The sequence below is a fragment of the Carassius gibelio genome, chromosome B10, assembly GCF_023724105.1.
Source record: "Carassius gibelio isolate Cgi1373 ecotype wild population from Czech Republic chromosome B10, carGib1.2-hapl.c, whole genome shotgun sequence".
Lineage (NCBI taxonomy): Eukaryota > Metazoa > Chordata > Actinopteri > Cypriniformes > Cyprinidae > Carassius > Carassius gibelio.
This window is the reverse complement of record NC_068405.1, coordinates 14,773,754-14,794,322: the sequence shown is the minus strand read 5'-3', so window position 1 is coordinate 14,794,322 and position 20,569 is coordinate 14,773,754. Positions and strand designations below refer to the sequence as shown.

The 20,569-nt window shown below is 37.2% G+C and overlaps 1 protein-coding gene across 2 annotated transcripts; it reads left to right on the top strand.

Annotated features, from left to right (window-relative positions):
- The first annotated feature begins 703 nt into the window (after positions 1-703).
- Positions 704-15,619, top strand: LOC127965902 (fibroblast growth factor 13-like). 2 transcript variants are annotated; one of them, XM_052566610.1, is made up of 7 exons: positions 704-1,106; positions 1,322-1,470; positions 3,468-3,635; positions 9,371-9,481; positions 9,575-9,678; positions 11,480-11,678; positions 14,181-15,619. In XM_052566610.1, exons 2-7 carry the CDS (start codon positions 1,419-1,421, stop codon positions 14,315-14,317), a joined length of 771 nt encoding a protein of 256 aa, XP_052422570.1. In that variant the 5' UTR covers positions 704-1,106; positions 1,322-1,418; the 3' UTR covers positions 14,318-15,619. The 2 variants fall into 2 exon arrangements, with proteins under 2 accessions (XP_052422570.1, XP_052422569.1); XM_052566609.1 differs by lacking the exon at positions 3,468-3,635 and having other exon boundaries at positions 707-1,106.
- The last annotated feature ends 4,950 nt before the right edge of the window (positions 15,620-20,569 follow it).

The following is a 20,569-nucleotide window of genomic DNA, read 5'->3' as shown; positions in this document are numbered from 1 at the left end:
TGACTTTTCTGTGGCAGTCAAACAGGAAGTTTAAACTACTACATAATTAATGCTGCTCTTGAAGGGTGGAATGAAGCGGAAATTACCATGACATTCAGGGGTCCAAACAGTCGATACTGTATGTATATGGCATTACTATAGGATTCATTTTGCTCAAACAAGAGTATTTCCATGCTATGGCTACCTCCTCAGATTAATTCATTTCTCAGCAGAACGCAATTGCAGCAGATCAAAATTTGATAGGCCTAGTTATTAATATTGTAGTAATCATCACCCTTAACACAAAATGTAACAAACAACTATTTTTGCTAAATAAAGCAAATATAGCCAAAGTCCCTTTATTCTAAAGTCTTCAATATAGCATAAATAATAGCATACTAACGAGTCCATCACCTGTTGAAATAATACAGGCATTCTTGTTCAATCTTGAAACCATTGTTTTACAGATTGTCTTACTTATTATGGTTATATTTAAAACTTACTGACTTGTAGCTACAGCTACATTTGTGGTATATTCAGCTAATTAATGACTTTGCATAAATGGTCTATGTCAGGGGTGTCAAACTCAATTCCTGGAGGGCCGGAGCCCAGAGTTTAGATTCAACCCTAATTAAACACACCTGATCCAACTAATCAAATCCTTCAGGCTTATGTGAAAACTGCATGGTAGGTGTGTTGGAGCAGTGTTGGAACTAAACGCAGTGTTCTGCCTCTGCCCTCAAGGAATTGAGCATGACACCCCTGCTCTACGTCACGTTTGTCACCTCGAGAGTAGCCTTTTCTGATGACTGGAGCGTCAACGGAGGGCGACGTCACACGTCACGTGGTGAAGTTTGGGACTTGGCTCCACAACGTGACCTCAATAGTTGCGTAGCGGGGGTGATACACCGCCATGTGGTCTGATTGATGTGTCAAAGCACATCATGAGCGCTCGACTTGTAATCTTGCTCACCGCAAACTGAACGACGCTGAAACAGCTGGGCAAGTGGCCATTTACATTTTCATTTCATCCTTTTACAATTTTCACGCCTTGCTGCCTTGTTGTTGTCATATGAAACAAAGCGCAATGCACACCTGTCAGAGAAGATAATAACGACCAGCAAACGGTAAGGATTCAGCAATAACATCCACTGCGTTAAATGCATCTAATTAAACCTCTTATTCAAGTTATTTGGTTTATTTGATTCGTTGATTAGAAAGGCATACAAAAACTGGTTTATGCTGAATGCCATGTATTCTTTGATTTAAAATTCATGTAAACATAATTTAAAGACACAATACGATGGGAAACCGTTATAAACCGCGCTCTGGTTCCTTTAAGGGAGGTTGGCCACTGTTTAATAGAAGAGCCAGTTTTAAATGATCGGACCGATTTGGTGTGAGTTATCACCTGGAATTCTTCATCAAAACTGGGATCTATGAGCGGGAAAGCATTACTAAAGACGAAAGAAGATAAGGATGCAACCAAGGGTAAGACATCACATGTATAATTTTGCATAAACCTTTTTTCCTCTATTGATATTAATGTGGTTGTTTATGATTCTGCAAAAAGGGCGCACGATTTGGTTACGCAGACGGTTAAATTAATGGCCCGATGTTAAGCATCGCACGGAAAATCATTAAAAAATAGATTTCCTCGGCTGTAGTAGCCATCGATCTGTTAGGTCTCTACAAAGAGTAACTTAACATGAAACTATGTAAATATGGCGTTTATGCTTATAGGTACGTGTGACCAACAAGTGTGATGTTTATTTTGCGATCATTTCTGCGGTGGCGCGGTCACTTTAAATCTACTGTAACAACCAAGTGCGCTTCACGAGAAGCAAAAATAGCTTTCCACTATTCTCACATTTTACATCAAAACAACAAGCGCTTTAATTTAAAACACCTTTTTTAGTTTAAACGTGTTGATAGCAAGAAAGGGGTTATGTGTGCATTTTATTTCCTTTTCTGGAACGTGTCAGGCGCTCTCCGCGCTTCAGTTCACGGATGTAGGCTGGGTACCTATTGCCATGGAGACAAAGAGGCGGAGAGGCTGCCTCATTAAAAATACATAGCAAGCTGTATAAAGCAGATGTATTCTGTTTTTAGTGTCTACAGTGGTTCTTTCACTGGACATAAATTGCGTAACATTTTATATAAGGTCAACAAGCATTAAAAATGCACGCCTGGTTTTTAGTAATATGTTCTAACGTGTGTTGTGTGGTTAGGTCATATAATAAAGCTGTCCACAAACCCTGAGAGGGAGTATATATAGTTGTGCAGAGGATTAGGTTTGATTAAGTTGTTACAGGGAAAACTCATTAAAGTTTAATATGTCATGGAAAATTGAGGAACAGTCTTCACATCTACACTGAGGCCATATAAAATAAGGTGTCATTAAAAATACACAGCTTTTAATTATCTTTAATAGACATGGGGATACAGCTTAAACAAGAGATTAAGCTTCTTTGTAGTTTTAATTGAACGTTTAGAACACCTTCATGACGTGTTTAATTCTGGTCACTGTATGTCACCACTGTGTTATAATAACATGATTTAATATAATAGTGTCCTTCAAAGATACATCATACGCTGTGATGTTGATACTAATAAAACTGATTTGTCATGTTGAAGCCTCAGTGATTTACACTTTGAAACCTCATAAAAGTGTCAGTCACAAAACTTTATCACATGTAATGCTTCACACCACATGTGTAAACAAGACTGCTCCAGAACAATCTATAGCCTATGGTTATAAATTAGATATAATACTATAAAAGTAACAAAATATATATAAATAATTGCCAATATGTTAAAATGTAATTAAACATAAATAGAAAATAGAAAAATTAAAGACTTGAATAGTTTATAAAACCTTGACTGTCTTAGAAAAGCCTGATACATTCATTTGTTTCTGTGTGCAGCTTAGTCATTCATTCGTTTAACGTATATTCGTCATTTCTGAAAAAAATGACAGTATAACTAACAGTATAGAAGAGAATAGTATAGACTTCACTGGATCCAAAGCTTTACCACCAGATGTCAGTATAATCTTTCTAAACTCATTTGGGTCGTTTCTCAAAAGGATGGCTGCATCCTGAGGTCGCGTTTGTCGGATGCGTAAGTCATAAAGAAGATTTTATTTTAGAATATTAAGTTATACATTTGACCATTATTCTTAATTAAGCGTACATTTTTCTAATATGTGTATGACTCACGAATGTAATGCTCAGTTAACTTAATAAACCAGGCTTGATAACGTATGCAGCCTGCAAATGCGACTTTTAAAGGATGCAGCCTTCCTTTTGAGAAACGGCCTTGGTCTCTCTTTTAAGGCATTCGGCCTCCCGCTGTGTGCGCGTGCATGCGTGTGTGTGTGTACGTGCACGCTCGCATGACTCAGTATGGTGTATAAAATGATATCTAGGTTATATTATGTCAGCATAATTTTTCCTAATACCTGTTGTTCTGTCATTATGTTTAAGTATACACTGTTCAAGATGGCAAGGAGTACATTCTATTGCGGACGGAGTCAACTCAATCTCTTTCTGTAGATAAGAAAGGAAACTCAGCCTTTCATAGTAAATTTCAGGAGCTCTTTTGCTGTCCATTCTGGAAACTCTTCGCTCTAAAGAAAAAAGAAAATACGGAAGGTTTGTCGAGATGAGAAGTTTATCAGTTCTGCCTGACGATCACTTTAAATGTTAATTTCACACATGATAACAAAGACGTTTGTCATTGTTTTTATCATCAAGAACAAAAACACCGAAAACAGCATGGGAAATAGCATGCGTTGTAAATGTTTTATATGGACACTTCTCACAGACTGTGACGACGCGTTTCCAGAGTTAATAACGTTAATATTTTTACATCTTTTTGTGAAGTCATAGAAACGCTGTCCTTTTTCTTTTCTTTTGCTATTGGAGCAAGGGGAGATGCAAAATTATATTTGTTGTTGTAGTCTACCATTCACCTCTATAAAAGTTAGGTCCATTTTTGAGAAACCCGGAAATGTGAGAAGTGCCCATTGCAACACAAGTTATTATTTCTTTGCACAAGTGCTGTTATGATTTTTAAATAACTGAATAGTAAGGGCATGCTAAGTACGCCGTCAAGTCTGACCCACACAATTAATTGTTACTTTTGCATGTTTACACCATAGACTGTATAAAAAGTTTTACACCCACTGTATTCAAACCCAACTCTGTTTCACTGCACTTCAGTAACGCTTGGATGTAATGATGAACCTAATGTTCCCTCTAAGCCCATTTTAACATCTTTTTACACCATCTAGTGGCTCTCTTTGGGATCAGCTTCATCAGGGTGGGGTTGTTGTTTTTACTCGAAAGGTGGCAGAAGCATAAAACTAGAGTATTTTCTAACCTTTTTAAGAAAAACAGACTTACATTTAGCCAAACTAAATCTGTTGTGATCATATAAATATGTTTGAATTATCCAAAATGTTTAGTTAATTGTTAATGGGTATTGTGCTTTTGTTCAACAGTCATTAAAATAAAGCAGTTTTGAGACATCCTTTCTCATAATTACAAGATTTTTAGACCATGAGGTTTAATAGACCTAATAAATTAGATTATTTATATTATTTCCTGTCTTAATTAAATTCAGTTCCTAACAGAGACTATATATTTGTTAATAGCAGCATAGAAAATATAGAATGCTGAAAATAAAAAGTGCTCCAGCTCAGGGTCCCTTATCTGTAAAGACATCAAGAATTGATAGAAGTCAAAATCGCTAGAGATTAAATGTGGATGAGTAGAGACTGCATACACATAACAGGATTACATAAAACACTTGCGAATATGAGAGTGACTTTGACAGGATCTTAAACTCACATTAGATTAGTTGCATTAGATGAGCAGTAAAATATGCTTGGTCGTGTCACATTTTAGCCCAACACATAACAGGAAGGAGGGCCAGTCTAATTTGATTCCCCCGTTTGAGAAAAAGCCCTGTTTCCTCATTACGCCAATATCTCATTAGTCCCCCTCTGAACATGTAGCTGGTTGGTTCTGCTTTTCTGGACTGTTCCCTAAACTGTGCATGGTTTTCAGAGCTTTTAAACCAGCCAGATCTCTGACACTTTTATTACAAGAATAATATTTAGAAGCAGGACTTTTTATCCAAATGGGTTTTATTTATTGCCCTGTTATTTTTCATAATGCTGCCTTGGCAACACTAATAATACTGTAGTTTGATATATACTTTTAAGTAAATCTTCAGGTTTGTGATTAGGATAAATTTAGTGTTTGCTCTCTCTTCTCTCTTTAGCTTCTTGCTGTGAATGACCCTGAAGAGAATGTGAGAGTTGGCAGTATCAAAGATGCATCTGATGAATCATTGATAAGGCGCCCTAAACACATAGAGGTCTGTCAATAATAGCCGATAATGATCTGCTATGATCACCGAGCTGTGCTCTTTTAATGGACAGAATACTCATGAGAATTAGTTGAAAGTTCGCAACGCCCTTTTTCTTGCTTTGCACTCTGTGAAGAAGTGCTAAAGAATAAAAGCCTTATTTGGATTTCATCTGAGAGTAGCATGGCGTTTCCCTTGAGAAGATCTGTATCAGGTACACTTTTAGATATCTGTAGATATCCAATCCTAAGGGCTTTCTTAATAGGAGTTAGGCAAATGAATGAGGTGTAGACATTTCTAAGCTGATAATGGCATGTTTGAGTGGTTGAATGGTCTGTTTGTAACTAAAAGAGGCGTGGGTTTTTAGTGCTGTCCGTGGTGCTGAATTTCACCTGTGGTGCTGAAATTCATCTTAAGTGGGTTGCAAGAGTCTTGAAATATATATGTGTTTATATATATTTTCTGGATTATATATGTCATAAATTGGCACCATCCATCCTTATATACTGTAAAAATATTTTCTCTAAATAATATGCTTGTGGTAATATTTAAATTAATTGTATTTGGATTGAGCATTGAGTGAAAAATTATTTTATATGACTGAATTAATATGCTTATAGTTAATAAAAATCTGTTAAATAATTAATGACAGGTTACTTTACCATATACAGTAAGAGTATTTTAAATACTTTATAAATATATATTAAAGTGTAAAATTACTGTAGATATATATATTTCAGATATTTCTATTTATAAAAATATTAATGACCTTTTTTGCAGACAAAAAAAATAAAAAATAAACTAACCAATGACATATTTTTGTTTATTTATAAACAGATTGTTGAAATATTTTATAAGTAAAAGTATAATCCCTATTAACTGATGTGGAAGTGGCATTCCCAGAATCCCCTGTGAAGTTAGTATGACTTATTTTTTTTCTACTTTTTGTTTTCAGTGTTTTATGCTATTCATTGCACAGAATGTTGTTTAGTTAATGTTTTCTTGCATTATTTTAGTGACCTGTATGCTTTATTTATTTTAATGTTTAGCTGCTGAAGAGGCAAATGTTTTAATGAATTTTAAGCAGCTATGGCCTTGTTTTGTCTGTTTACAGTATTGCAGTAACAAAATGATTTAAATACCACAAATTAGTGTGTAAATTACTACAAACTATACAGTGTAGATATAGAGTTGTAGGAAATGTAAAATGTGATTTTTACAGTAAAGTTCTGGCAACCACCGTTTTTTCCCCTACTTAATTTAACAAAACATTTTTACAGTGTAATCCTACAACTCAATACAAAACATGTATGACAATCAAAGGACTACTAATGAGGTAGATTACGTGTGCCCAAAAGGCCACTCCTCAATTCAGGAGGCTCTAATGTTGCCTTTTTATACACGGCGTCTCGTTGAAGACCACAGTCACGTCTCTCGGGCTGTCTGTCACCATGTAGCCGCTGAAGCTGTGCTGCTGCAGGAGCCACTGCGAGGAGGACGAGCTGCTGCTGCAATCCAGCCCAGTGTCGAAAAGAGAGCAACCTGGAAGCTCCGCACTACTGGATTTGGATATTTTTCCTTCTTGGATCGATTTGCTGACACCTGAGTTCAAATGTTGTTTCCTACGCCTCTGAATAATCATATTTTGGGAGGTCTTGGGGAACGGGGACAGGGAATCTGTTGAGTACCTATGCAGATCTCCACTGCTGAAAACATGAGCACATCTGCAGGGGAAGTCGATTAATCCACTCAACTTCAATTAAAGGCTGCGTTATTGAAAGGCGGGGACCTCTTGCTCACTGTTTTCCGACACAATTCCCCCCTCTCTCTCTCTTTCCCTCTCTCTGTTTCTCGCATGAAGACAATAATTAATTATTTCCAAATCCGCGGTGTGTTAACAGGTGCTCATTTTTTGAATCAGCGGATGGTTTATTAAAGCTTTGGATCATGGCACAATGGCACGCGTTTCTCTCTCCCACAAACGCGCAACAAAAAGGCAACGTTTTCTAGAAGACAGTTTTTTCCCCCGGAGAGAAGAGGAGCTGCTGTCCGGGATCTACTGCACCATGTCATGGCACAACAGCCGATGCTGAATGAAGCGGCTGTAAATGCTTCAATCCAAGTGATTTGTCAATAGGAAAAATATGCTCAATCCTTGTGGGGACAACAGCGGACTTCTGAAATGACCATTACGCAGTCCGTCATGGAGTCTTGATTTTTTCTTCCTCCGTGACAATGTTCTGAGCACACAGGACTTTAACATACACAACATATGGTCATTTTTAATCTGGGACGCGTCGCCACTACAAAACGCCAAACTGGCTACAGCCGCAGCGATCGCCAGCTCCCTCATTCGGCAGAAGAGGCAGGCGAGGGAGCGCGAGAAAGCCAATGCCAACCGCTGCGCCAGCAGCCCCAATAAGAGCATAGGGAACTGCGAGAAGCCCAGCAGGCTCAACTTATTCTCTCGCGTCAAACTCTTCGGCTCGAAGAAACGCAAGAGAAGGAGGCCAGGTCTGATGTTATGTGTGTTCTTTTTAGCAGACTTTACTCAGATAGCCATGTCCATCAACCATCTTCATCATCCCCCATCCTCATCCTCGACACAGTTGACTGTTAAGAAATTGGGACTGCACTTTAACTCCTTCCATTCAAAAGAGTCTGAACTGTAGATCCGCTACACAGAGTAACAAGGATTTCACAGTTAACTGCTTTTGAGCACTGGCTTCTCTCTGAACTAGAGCTGATGTTGCAATATCACCAGGGTACACAGCTCATCACTTGTTCTACACTAGATATCATGCAGTCGACGCAGTCTGAATCAGAGACTGGGCTAAACAGATCTGTGTAACGTTTTAGGTTATGTTGACTTGAATTAGAAAGATTTTTTATCGCTACTATTGGGTATTTTGTTAGTATGAGCGCTGGCTTGTCTTGAACATATTCAGTTTTTTGTTTACTTCTTATTCTGCAATAAAATGTGAATCTTGTTTATGAATGAATTTCTGGTTGGTACACCCTTGGAAATTAAGGTTCCAAAAGGGTGTGTTCACAGTAATCTCATAAAAGAATCATTTTGGTCTCCCAAATAACCTTTTAGTGCACAGTTCTTAAATTTTTCTTAGTGTAAAGTACTTTTTAGTAATGTAAAGAACCTTTTGTGCAATGAGAAGTTTCTATGGATGTTAAAGGATCTTCATGAACCATCAAAGTCAATAAAGAACCTTTATTTTAACATTGTAGGTTGAGGCAGATGTGAACTTGGGATCTGAAAATTGAATAAATATAATATAGATTATTTATTTTCAATGTTATATTTAAAAATGCATTAAAATATTTCCAAATATTTGCTGGTGTATTCATGCTCAGAGCTTTGAAAACACAGTACAAAATAGTACAAATATTGCAAAACCATATACAAATGTGAAATATTATTAATACTAGTAAAATAAATAATAGCACAAAAAAAAATTATTTAATATTTAAAACTTGACTACCTTGCCTCACATCTATTAAAGATTTTCTAAGGGTCAGGTCAGGTAGAAATACATCTTTAAGGTAACAACTGCAGGTGGATAAAAAGCCTTTTTTTTACAGCATCATCAAATATCAATAGCACAGAATAGGCAAACAATGTGATTTGTTTTCTTGTTTCTCTCTCTATCTCTTTTGCATTTTCTATTGTGTACAATGAGGAAATCTAGTTTTGCAACTCATAAATTCAAAGCTGTTTACCGGAATCAGGATATTACTGAAATGCATGTTATATAAGCCATAGTTATCTATCACCTCAACACTGAGGCATGCTTGGTAAAAGCCTGGGTCCTGTTGGCACCAGCACTCACTATGTTTTCACAATTCACATTTTATGCTTTTCCAACAGTCCTTTCTTGGCTTTCACATGCTGTGCCTTTGTGCTGGATGTTCTCTCCTTCCTCACCCCATATAATCTGCTATTGCACACCCTCCCCTTTCCCCCATTCTCCTAAATTGTGTTGTCTCAATTCCACAGAGCCTCAGCTCAAGGGGATAGTCACCAAGCTCTACAGTCGACAAGGCTTTCATCTACAACTCCAAGCTGATGGGACCATCGATGGTACAAAAGAGGAAGATAATAGCTATGGTCGGTTTACTACACGTAACATGTTTAAACACGACCATGCGGACACGCTTCTTTCTCATGGGTTCAATTCTGTGTTGTATTGTTATTTCACAGCTATTTTCAACCTCATCCCCGTTGGGCTCCGGGTGGTGGCTATACAGGGTGTCCAGACCAAGCTCTACCTGGCCATGAACAATGAAGGCTTCCTGTACACCTCTGTAAGTATGATAATCTCATCATACACTCTTAAAAATAAATGCTCCAAAAGGTGGTTTTCACAGCAATACCATAGAAGTTTCCAAAAGAACCTTGAGGTGAACAATTCTTAAAAGAACCTTTTTTTTTTCTGAAGAATTTTAATAATCTACAGAACCTTTTTCCAATATAAAGAACCTTCTGTACAATGGAAAGATTCCATGGATGTTAAAAGTTCTTTGTGGAAACTTCAATGCCAATAAAGAACCTTTTTTATTTTTAAAAGTGAGTCCCTCCTACACATTGTGGGCTCTTCTGAGATCAGGGCAGTAGTAAACATCCCACATTTCGTCTCTGCGGCTCTCATTGTAGTTAAATCAATGTCTTGGACTGCATCATGGATGCCGGAGGATCCGAGCTGTTAACTTAAAGGTTGCAGGTTGGATTCCAGACAACGGGCGATCGATTGAACTGAAGAGTTAATAAGATCCAACTCCTGCCCAAACACCATCTGCGTCTCTTATTTATAACAGCATTGTATCGTGATCATATTCAAAGAAGAGATAATGGCATATTTAGACATGCTAGTTAGCACCTCGCATTCACACAAGGATAATTCACACTTCATATAATTGCTTTGTATTTGAACTATCTATAGAACGCTTCTGGGATACAGTGCATCATCATACCCAGGGTTTTCAGCCCAATATCTACTCTGCAGTTTTTAAATATGTAGAAATCACAATAACGCTCTAATGGATATTCTGTTTTGCCTCCCTCGCCTCTTTCCTTTGATTAAATGTGCTGTGGCGAGATGAATAATTTAGTGCTGTGCCAATAAGTGCTTCTGTCAATTCAAAATGGACATTTTGAGGAGCATTGCTGGCATTAGAACGCTAAAGATTTGCAGGGACTTTTGAAAGTCTTGGCCAGATCTGTGCTTTCATAATGCAGAAACAGTTTACACTGTACCTTTGTATTTCAACTGTGTGTGTGGGTTCGCGTCTGACCGCCGGCCCACAGAAATTGACTCTTTTCACAGACTGTGAATCCACAGTTATTAACATTGAAAATCTAGCAAAAAAAAAATTATATTTCCACTGCAAAATATAATGTACATTTATAACTCTATACTTGGGTTATATTACCTTAGTATGAAATACAAGAAAACTAGTTAATGCTGCTTTCTAGGTGTTTTTAACAACATCTGAGGAAATGACTGCAAATTGGACGTTTCTCAAATTGGACGTTTTGTAAATCTTATTCTAATAATCATTAATCACACTTAATTTTTTTTTTTTTACATTGTATAATGACTTTTGCTTCTAATAACACCAAAACTGTGATAAGGGTCCATACTCAAACTCTCACCCATGGTTGTGCTGGTATACACGTATCTCCTTGTTGATTTTGATGGGTTGTTTTCCCCAGAATGAATGTATTGATCTGCAGGAAGGAGTCAAAGTGTTGCAGGCCTCAGGAGTTTAATGGTAATCAATCTGCACCACAAACTAGAGCCGGGACGACGTGCTACCACCACGTTTAGTCCACTTATTACGCTTCCAGTCAGAGGAATTTACCTTCAGGTTTAAAGACAAGTCATGATGAGGTGATGTGTGATATCGATGAGGCTGGTCTGGACCATCTTCAACTCAAATTTGTCTGCGCTCGCTTTGTTTATCTCCCTACGAACTCACACACACATTTTTTTCACTCTCTCTTATGCAAATACCCTTCCACAAACATGTACGAATATTGTCCTTCCCCTCATTCTCTCTGTCATTTATGTCTCTGTTGTCTTTTCTGCCCATTTCTCTCTCACAGGAGCACTTCACACCAGAGTGCAAATTCAAAGAGTCTGTGTTTGAGAACTATTACGTGACATACTCGTCAATGATCTATCGGCAGCAGCAGTCGGGCCGAGGCTGGTTCCTGGGTCTCAACAAAGAGGGTCAAATCATGAAGGGCAACCATGTAAAGAAGACCAAGCCGGCTGCACACTTCATCCCCAAACCTCTTAAAGGTTCGTTCAAATGTCTTCTGCACCGATTGTCTGGCTGATGACTTTCTAAAAATATCTCTTTTAGACTGAGGAGATATTGGCTGATTGTAGTGCAAGTGTTGAAGTAACTGGATGGCTTTCCTGCATGTCTCTGCATTTGTTTGGTGTTAAGGACAGAAACGTGCTCTTTGAAGAGATGAAAATGCAAATGTGTTGCAAATGCAAAGCTTGTTTTTAGATTGGTTAAACCAGTACAAGTGCCGTAAACATAACTTGCTAAGCAGATTTTGGTTGGGGTGCATTATATTAGCACTACATGTTTTATCAGCCATTTTAGAGTTTTGTTGTTGTTGTTTTAATTTATCAGCATTAGTCTGTATTGGAGCTTTAACTGTTCATGCTCATTCCCCCCCTTTTGTTTAAGGGCCAGTTAAAGTTATTCTTAGTATATTATGTAATCTAACAAATTTATATTCTCAAATTCTGTATATTATAATGTCGTGATGCCTAAATTCCCTTGCAGCATTCATGATAATTAATTTCAATTAAATTGTTTTGTTTTATTTTTCATTCATTGAAGCAAAATACAATAGAATGGTAATATCAAAATAATTTTCTGCATTAACCAGAGAACTCCTAACTCTCAAATTTTCGCTCTCAAACTGAAGAGAAAACAGACCTTAAAAGATGTATCCAGTGCAGTAAACAGTACAATTGTTTGTGCTACAACCTAGTGTGTTTATAATTAAGACAATACATTAAATTAATATGGTAAGAAACACAAGTTTGCAACTAAAACAACTAAAACTAAAAATAGCTGGAAGTGGATGACACCGGAAGCCAGACACATTCAATTTACAAATGACCGTATCCCCTTGTGCATTTTTTCTTCCTCGAGTTAAATTGGTGAATTTCTGTTTTGGAATTAGCGAGGAAGTGAGGAAATCAAAAACTGCAGTGATGTACGTGAATCATAAGTGAAGCCACTGTAAGATGGCTAGACATTAGCCTGTTTTAAATGAGCATGGATGATTCATGCAATTAGATTTTAAATCAAGTTATGGTCTGTTCATGCAGCACATTATTTTTGCAAGCAGGTGTTTTTGTGCTGCATAGGGTACTTACTTGGAACTGGTTCAAATGAATTTCAGGAGGTTTGTTTGTGAAACACTGGAAGTTATTAATTTCCATTTGATCGGAGTAGATTTTTTGATCGAAGTTGAGAATCATCTTTATATATAATTTGGTATAAAAAAAATTATTTGTAATTAAATTCATTTCATTTCTATTCATGTTTTTTTAAACAGGACTTTTAAAAGTCTAAGTGTCCCCTACAGAGGACGTAGCATGACATGAATAAAATATAATTTTTCAAGAATTTTATTGTATTTGTTTTCTTATACTCTAAACAATGTAATGACATGAAAAATGTCCCTGTAGTGAGGATGATTTGAGAATGCTGAGATGTCTGTTTTGAACCCTGGTTGTGTTGAAATACTTTGGTGGCTAGCCCTTATGCGATGCCTGACCGGATGTGATGTATTAATCAAAACTAACAGCGTGAGGTGAGAAATACTATATAAATATAAACTAAAACTAATATTTGAAACACTACTTCTCTAAAATGAGTAGTTATGAATAATTTAACCAGTAATAATTATTTATTATCATTAAAGAATTTCTGTGGATTAGCCCTTGAAAACCAACTATACTTTCAAAAATGTTAATGGTCATTTGTTTTTCTGTGGATATATTCACACAAATTCAATTCAATATTCAAATACTTCAAACACCTTACCATGGTGAATAAGTGGAGAATCATACTTTTTCTAGACGAGGTCATAAGAACCGTGTTCTGTCGATTTGTCCTACCCTGTCAGATTTTGCTACCTCCCATTAAAACAGTAGGTGGTACAATTCAACAACGAAAAATGCTACCTGTCATTTATGGTCTATTAATGTCTACACCTACCACAACCCTAAACCTACCCTTACAGTTATGTAAATACAGTAATTATGTGTTTTTCAGGGTTGTGGCAGGAAGGGATACAGCTACGGCCAGAAACCAACAATAAATGCTTTTTTCTACCTATTAGATTGTGTTTCATTAACATCCACACCTACCCCAACCCTAAACCTATCCCTTATATTAATGCAAATACAGTAATTATCATTGTTCAGCGTGAGAAAGATGACGCAATATTGATGGCAGCATGTCTGACGCGTAGGATAAAATGTATATCTTTATCTATATTTAAAGTAATTAAATATGTTCCTACCTTTTATTAGCATTTAAAGCAACATTTGGCAACAGAATTGCATTTCTGTTTTCCAAATATTTCTTCCTCAGGTACAATGCAATGTAACTCTTAAGGAACTGGAATGATTAAATTCCTTGTGATTCCCATCCCTAGCGCTGTGTAGACACTAATAGAAGTCATCGATGTACTTATAAAGAGACAAGCTTGCTATGACCTGAACATGAGACTCATGAGACCTGTTACTTGTGTCTCCCTCATATAGTTGCCATGTACAGGGAGCCGTCGCTCCATGACCTGACCGAGTTCTCCCGCTCCGGAAGTGGCACTCCAACCAAGAGCCGCAGCGCGTCGGCCATGCTCAACGGTGGCAAGACTCTGAGCCAGAACGAGTCAACATAACCGCAGGGCACAACTGCGGTCTGCTGCTGTACAGCTGCTGGACTCAACCATCAACTAAACAGCACAAACGCGTTTACAAGAGTGCAGTGAAAGCCTTAGCTGGTCCTAGCTAGTGTTTCCTGAAATCACTGTGATGAGAACACAAGTGCAAACCTACATCGTACAATCTTCTGCAGGTCAACCTCGTGAGACAAACAAACCAAGCCATCTTTCTGAAGTAGGGGTCTGCGGGTGATTCCCGTTTCCATGTGTAGCATACAGGAGCTGTGGTTTTCTTCTGTGGCATTGTCACAGAATCTTCTAGAACACCTACTTTTGTGTTTTGCTCCATTTCTTCCTAGGGACACCAACTCCATAGTGCTAAGTCAACTACAACATGACAATAGCAGCTTGTGCGAACCATTTATCAGTATATAGAGACAGATCCCAAAGGTTTTTGGACATATGATACAAGTATTTCAGCTCAGCTTTTTTGATGCAGCGGTTCATTGTTGTGTGCTTTTTAGATGAGGCGTTTTGCTCCTCGCTTCTCTTTTTCTGTCTTTTCAGCTTCCTCCCCACACGTTGTTATTCTGCAAATTAAACAGATTTAGGGTTCGGTCTGTCTGCACACCAAAGATGTCATTAGTCTCTTTGTATGGAGGTAAGTCAATTTGTGTAATTTCAGCTCCCCTCACATGGTGGAGAAAACCACAAGAGTGAATGTTATTTAGTCAGAGGAAATAGAAGTGTTCAGGATAGAAGAAGGTTACTCGCTGTGCGTCCCAGCTTTTTGTCTGTTTATGACTTCCTTTACTTCCCCTCTAATTTGGGAACCCAGCATCTTCGAGAAATGTAAAATCAAAAAAAAAATTAAATTATTGGTTAATGCCAAGACCCCCCCCCCCCCCTTTGGTAAATAAAAGTGTATTGAAAACCAAGCAAGAGAAAGCTTGCATTGCATTTACAGGGATAAATCAGCATAATTAAATAACTTGTGTGTGAAAATTAATTCTAATGGTTCTTCTTTCTAGTCCTCGGTGGTCAGGCAGCAACCCCTGTTTATAATTTTGAACAAAATCCTCTTCTGTTGTATGTTTGTATGTATGAAGTATATGTAATGCATGGGGGACAATGGACGCTGCATGTTATGTGGCTATGTACAGTATATTACCTACAATATGGAATCATGTGCTCAAATGGATACTGGAGTAAAATACAAATGTGTGTATATATATATATGCATTTTATCCTGCTACCCGCCTGTTTATTATATGTTGTAAATTTAAGAAGCAGCACTGAATAAAATGTTTTGTATGTTCAGAGTGCTCATGATGATTGATAATGTGGTGTTAAGCCACTTTCGCTTTCAATGCACTTGTTAACCCTTCATCAAAACAGAGTCATTGTATGTTGTAAGTGACAGCACTGCTTTAAAATACAAACTTAAACTTTTACTAATACAGCCAGATCTTTAAAAATATATTTATTTGAATGAAGCATATTCTTACTGTTATAAAATACAAATGTAAAGACCTGAATTAAATATGTAATATTATAAAATACAATTTAATTAAATGTAATATAAAATATATACATTTTATGGAATTATAATGGTGTATAATTATGTACAATAAATTATGTTCAAATGATCTTGGGATATTTGTGTTTATGTATGTAATATTTAAAGATAAAAGGGTCCCTCCTTTATTTTAGATAGACTCCAAAACTCTTATAAAATAAAATATCTCAAATTAATTTTTTTTTTTTTTACATTTATATTACATTTAAATAATAGTAAAATATCCAAATGTGACCTTAGTTGTAAAGATATCTTACAATAAATGCAATTATTACATACCTCTCTGAAAAATGTATTCTGACTGTCATCAAGGCTGGCTGACTGTATTATCGTTTGCATTTTTAATAACCTACTAGTTAATTAACAGTAGTTTGACATATACTGGGCTGAAGTTAGTAATATTGACTGACAGATATAATAACAACAGTAGCAAATAACTTTACATTAAAGGTGTTTTTAATTAAATGATGAACTTGTTCTGTTTGTCAGTGAAATTCTTCTGTGACATTCAGAACCTCTTAGGAACGTACTCAATGTTCATTTTGGTACCTCAGTGCATAAAACAGTGAATTCATCTGAATTTAAACCATAACTCATGAATAAACATCAAGTCAGCGAGCACAGTTAGATTTTTAATAGTTCTACCTGCTTTTTATTCATGAGTTCATATTGATTCATACTGATCGTATTGTTGACGACACCGTGAATGAAGAAATTGATTTTGTTGTGCTTTGCTTCACTGGAGTGGTGCACTGAAACCTTGATCAAGTCTAATGCATAACCTATGGCATGGCCATTGGAAAACTATCTGCTGTTGTTTAATGTACTGTAAATGGGCATGATATAGGCCTCATTTAAAGACCATTCAATTCAACTCTATTCAACTCAAATATGACCAAACCATTAAATAATGTATATAGAGACATTTTAATGTAAAGGCACTGAAAAAAATAAGGCAAGATGGCCTTGCTTGATTGTGTTTTCAAGATGTTTAAAATGCAATCAATCATTTGAGACAAACCAATATTGTAAAGTAGCAGCAGAAAATGAAATTACAAAACTTGATTTTTGGCTGACATATACCAATGTTTTCTTAACCCTGGGTTAACATCATTCTAAAACCTACATTCAACCCCATGAGTTATCTCTGTTGGATTCAGAACAGGATTATAACTACTAAGGTATTTATTTATTTTTTGTTACTTGTACAGCGTGAAACAATGTGGTGTTAGAATGTTGCGACTAGATGATTCGAAACAGAAACCCAATCGCATTCTTATATTGACATGCTTTGGATAGTTACAGAAACACAGTGAGTTGTCCAGACTTTTCACCATTTGAGGGGGAGAAATATCAAATGGTGACTGAAAACACACACACACACACACACACACACACACAACTGGAGTCTTACATTTAGTGTCCAAAAAGTCCATTCAGAGAAAACTTAACCGTCATGTTAGTTTACATTGGTTTTCATGGACACTTTTTTTGTCCTTGTTTCCTGTGTTTTTAGTTTCTGTTTCCTTTGTTTATACCCAGGGTTAATTGTTAACCCCAGGTAAAGATAACCCAGGATTCTGTTTATCTGGTGAGATTGGCCCATTGTTAACTAGTTCAAGTGTGAAAGGACTAATAGTGTCTCTCTAACCTTCTTGGGTGAATCTTGGATGGTTACATCACCACTACCAAGGCTAAGGCCATCAAATTCTATGTTAATATTTCATAACCTGAAATGAATTTTGAATGAACTGGGTTTTGGTTTCCAATAAACCCAGTGAGACAAGATTATTTGCCCCTGGGAAAGGTGCTGAAGACTTTGCATTCATTAACATTCACATCATTAAAAGAGCATTACTTGCAGTGGCGAGGAGGTGACATCACATGGTTGGTTGCCATGTGGTGCCAGAACGGGAAGCAGAAACTAACTGATACGGGAGGGACAGATGTGTAGATACTGAAGAAAGGAAATGAGATGGAGAAGTGAAGTTATGATGGACAGTTCAGTGCTGATCTGCCGTTTTAAAATCTGATTCCAAAAGCAGCACTCAGGAAATTGTGCTCTGTGCTGCACCAGTAAATGAAAATAATGAATGGAAGGAGACCAGACAAGGGTGAGTCTGGACTGTACAGCTGGCTATACAACCCCAGCTTTGTGCAGTCATGCATGGTCACTCTAACTCTGCCACGGTCAACTTGGACTCTATAGAGGAAAAGCACGGCTCAGTGAGCACTGACTTCTTAAAATAATGTTATTGGCTGCTGTGCGAGATATCACATTCTAATATGAGTTCACACATAACAGTGGCAAACCCACAGATACTAGAAAGTATAGTTGCAGGTCTGTGTTTGTATTTACAGCAGTGTGCTGGAGCAGATTTGAGTGTGAAGTTCCCATCTGTTTTGGTGTGTGTATGCTGCGAGGACTGCCTCACAGGCTCTAATGTTGATGATGGAGTGCAGAAGAAAGGCGGGGTTGACAGCCTGTACCATCACTGGTTGCCATGGAATCAGGGAGGATTTGATTTCTGTGGTTATAGGGACTCTTTAAAAACCCTGTGCGTATGTTTTTTGTTTTTTTTTGGCTGATGAATATGTGCATGTATCTACACTTTATTTTCAGATATGTCTATTCTGTATCTGGCCATAGAAAATGAAATACGTATATTTTATCCATGTGGCACAAAAGTGTTGAGTCAGGCCATCAGAAGGATCTGGAAGCTCTCATAAATGGAGAGAGCAGGTTAAAAATGCATGTAAGAATCAACCTTGTGTTATTTGTGGGTTTGTTTTATGCATGTTTTAAAAGCTTGGCTGACTCTCGGGATCCATAGGGGTTTATACATTCGCACACATACAATCATGCTCATATGCTGTTAGACAGCTCAGTGTAGCCCCGCCCCCATCCCACCAAGGGGTGTCGCAAGGGTTTTTTATTTTATGGAGGCACAGCTGCAGGTGTCTGAAAGCTCATAAAATATAGTTACACACGGACTGTAAGGGCAAATCAGGGACATTTCTAGCCTTTCATAAGTAGGCTACTGGGGCGCAGGCCTCCATCAAATAATGTCTCCATATTTTCATTCTCATTTATAATACTGTCGTTGGTCTGTGAATTGAATGCTTTATTATTAATGTGTTTACTGAGTTTGGTCTTTTAAAAACACAGTTTTAATGCATTAAGCCACGTTAAGTGTAGAAAGTCCCGAATCATTCCAGCTGATTGAAAATAATCGGCTCAATAGTGGTCAAAAAATGGGTATCGGAGAAGATACCAATTTAATATATTAATTTAATATAAATAGATGATACTTTATCTCAATATTTGGCCGGAGTGGCTGTGAGATTTTCGGATCTGGTTCGAGCTAGGAATGAGTCCAAATTTGATTTATTTATTTTTCTCATTTTGGCTGCCACTGAAACCGGTCATATCAGAAGTGCATGGCTTATTCAAGGATGTGCATTTATTACATGGACTGAGAAAAAAACCTTAAAAAGTGTCTAAAAGTAATGTGCCTCACGGATCTCTAAATAGTACCATTGAATGATATATAAAAGTTTAACTTAATGCTGTTAAAATGTGTTAAACTGTTTGCTGAAATAACCACAATCTTACTGCCCTAAAAAACTGCACTAAAATAAGAGCACGATGCGCATTAAATTGCGTTCATTACTACAGCAACAGATTACAAGTCTGTCCTTTCAGAATCATCACTGGTCGGTAGAAATAAAAGTTTCATGACAAAAGTCATGACATTTGCCAATTATGGTAACCCATATTTGGAATTGGTGCTCTGCATTAAACCCATCCAAGTGCACACACACACACAGCAGCGAGAAGTGAACAGAACAGAGAGCAACTGGGGGTTCAGTGCCTTGCTCAAGGGCACTTCAGCCAAGGGTATTGAGGGTGGAAGAGCGCCGTTTATTCACCCCCACCCACAACTCCTGCCAGCACTGAGACTTGAACCTGCAACCTTTGGGTTAAACATCCATTTCTCTATCCATTAAGCCACAGCTGCCCCGTAAAAGGCACACAGCAGACACATTAGCCTATTGCATTTATCAACTGCATGACAGATAATTATGTAGAAAATAATTGTCTTGTCATGCTATATAAATTAAAAACAATACCGATGCATCCTTTTCATTTCCTTTCTCATACTCTTATGATATGAAAATCTAATTTTCTAAAATTATTTAATTCATAATTCATTCTTCTATCTGAAGACCTGATCCTCCCACTGTGGATAAAAAACCCAATATATAAACAAACGCATGCAGGTGGTATGGCTTTGTATTACTAACAAATCCTTGGCTGATGCATGCATAATTCACATATACAACATTTTTTATAGGTTTGTGTAATATCACAGCATCCTCTACAAACAGAATCCCAGTCAAACTGGAAAACCAAGGACATGTCCATAAGACTGTCAGTGATTTATAGATTTCTCAGACTGTGCTCGGCTCATGGTTTGAGCACTGATGTGCGTATATATTTGGCTTGGGCACTCATTTCACCTGATCGATCAGTAAACAGAGTTCAAGGATAAGACTGATCTCTAGAGCAGAAATGACAGCTTGATGATGCTGTTCAATTTGATGGTGCTATTCCCACTAAATGGGAACAGAGTGAACATGAGGCCAAAAAGAAAGCAGCTGAACTGAATAAAAAGGAAGAGTGCAAT